Source organism: Alligator sinensis, unplaced genomic scaffold (assembly GCF_000455745.1).
Source record: "Alligator sinensis unplaced genomic scaffold, ASM45574v1 scaffold1413_1, whole genome shotgun sequence".
NCBI lineage: Eukaryota > Metazoa > Chordata > Crocodylia > Alligatoridae > Alligator > Alligator sinensis.
In genome coordinates, this window is record NW_005843837.1 from 36,706 (window position 1) to 39,039 (window position 2,334).

The 2,334-nt window shown below is 58.4% G+C and overlaps 1 protein-coding gene across 1 annotated transcript in view; it reads right to left on the reverse strand.

Moving 5' to 3' along the window:
* LOC102370134 (antigen-presenting glycoprotein CD1d-like) overlaps nt 1–704 on the reverse strand; it is a 2,593-nt gene extending 1,889 nt beyond the window's left edge. The window contains exons 1-2 of the mRNA XM_006039188.3: nt 606–704; nt 200–505 (exon numbers count right to left, since the gene is read on the reverse strand). Coding sequence (XP_006039250.2) covers nt 200–505; nt 606–666 — 367 coding nt within the window. The 5' untranslated portion in view covers nt 667–704. The remainder of the gene's footprint in view (nt 1–199; nt 506–605) is intronic.
* Between the last annotated feature and the right edge of the window lie 1,630 nt (nt 705–2,334).

Here is a 2,334-nt window from a genome sequence, read left to right on the forward strand (position 1 = left end):
CCCCCTCCCAGCCACTAAATTACCCAGGCTGTTTCAGGGCCTCTCCAAGCATATTACAGTCCCCCCTGCACCCATTCAAGGGGGCATTGTCCAGTGCCATGCACCACAAGGACCCTGGTGGCCCCAACCCTGCCAGATGGGAGACAGCTACAACGGGCATGCCAGTGCTCAGCCCCCACCCCAAGCTCTTTATACTCACAGCTCACGCCAGTCCCTTGCACCACGCTGACAACTGTATCCGTAATAAGTCCCAGGTAGAGATGAATAGCTTGTTCCAGGTCATGCCACTGCTTGGGAGACAGCCCCTGATGGGCCCAGGGCTGGTGGAAGCGAATGGGGCAAGTACCACAGTCCATGGTATGGGTGGGGACATCGCCCAGCAGCGCGGTGCCCTGGCTGTCAGCTGCTCTGGTGGTGTCATGGAAGACCATGGTCGCCAGCAGCCGAAGGATCTGGGGTTCCATGGGGGCCGGCAAGGGGGGCATGGATGATGACATGGGGAAGGCTGCAAAGAAAGCAAAGGTCAGTGGTGGGGCAAGGCCCACCCCGAATCTTGCACAAGCACCCCACCAGTCCCAGCTCCAGAATCTGGGCCCTCCGCACACCGAGCAGGGACCCCCATGCCACAAAGAGGCCAGGCAGGAGGCGAGGAAGCTGCTGCATCATTGCAAGGCAGCCGGGAGTGGGGCCCTGGTAGCTCTCACACCCGCCCACATCAACTTCTCCCTTCACCTTCCTGCCCACAGAGGTCAACCCCTGTGCCTGGCCAATCATGTTGAGGAGGAGGGAAGCCCCGCCCCACTACCCTGGGTGTCCCCACTGTGCTGCCTTCCCCCAGGCTGGGGCAATGTTTAAGCTCCTCTCTAGGACTGGGGGCTACTGGTGCTGCCTAGGAGAGTGCCCCTGCTGCCCACTCTGCAGCACAGCACCTCCTACTGCCCCTGCCCCAGATTACTGCTCCTGAGGCTGGTGGGGGGATTGTCCTCCCCCCCACCCACCCGAGCTCAGCCCCCACTTCCCTGGCTTTGGCAGGCAGGTTTCTCAGGCTTGGGCCACGGCCAATACACCACAGAGCAACAGCTCCCCACAGCCCCCAGCATAGCTACTAGATTAGAAAATTTATCACTAATAGGTCTGGTAGGCAATACAGCAGGGGTAGGCAACGTTTTTTAGCCACAGTGCTCAAAAAACTACAATGTCTGACCGAGCAGCACATGCCTGAAGAAGAAGCATCCAGAAACCTTGCCCAGCAACACAAACGGTATAAAAGGGGCAAGAGAACGGATGACGCGGGGAAGAACCTGCTTCACCACCAAAGCCCATACCTGTGCGTGCCAGGTCAGATACTCTACTCCATCAATGGATAGGGACTGGCCATCCATACCTGCAGCACCCTTGGGATGGATTATGTAAGTGTGTCATCTGTGAGAATGTATGTATGTATGTATGCGTGATTGTGCGTATGGTAGGGTAACGCAATTTCTAATAAGTGAATGGTCTCTAACAAGTCTAGAACTCCCCACTGAAAAGAAACCAACTTTTGTCAGTAGCCTAATTTTGGGGTAACATCAGGTGCAGGGAGACACCAAGACCCAGCTCCGCCTCTGGCTCTGCACTGAGATGACCCCAATTCTGCTGTCAGGGGAGCTGGCTGCTGGGGCAGGGGAGCAAGGCTGAGCCCTCATAGCCTGCAGGGAGGTGGTGATGGGAAATGAGTCACCCTCACCCCTGGGACAGGCTCCCCCAGGCTGGGCAAGATCCTGCTGGGGGCTGGTGGAGATGGGCAGCAGGCTGTGGAAGGATGATTGCTGTGGCTTGGAGATCAGTGGAGCCTGCCCACACAACCTCTGCGCCTGGTGTCAGGGGGGCTCTGGCCTGAGGCCATCTCTGCAAGTGGACAAGGCCCACCCAGATGCCTGAGTCCATGGGTCACAAACCAGGCTTTGGCACCAGGCAGGGGAAGTGGGACCAAGTAGAGGGAGAGAGCTCTGGTTCCAGTAAAAGCCCACAAAGGGAGAACTTGGTCCTGTGTCTCCCCCACATCTGCTTCCTGCTGCCTTCTCAGCGAGAGGTCAGAGGGCCGGACTCTGCTCCTGGCAGGGCTTTTACACCCCCCGCTACTGCCCCATATAGGAGAGAATCCATGCAATGAGCCATGTGGGGGTCTCAGACTTGTCAGCAGCACCCAGTGTCCCACAGGAGAGAGCAAGCTGAAAGGTCCCCCAAGGGAGGAAGCAGGGTGCAACCCCTTCCCTGAGACCTTCCTCCCTGCTCCTCCTCCCTTGCAGACCACAGTCCATGGCATGGGTGGGGACATCGCCCAGCAGCGCGGTG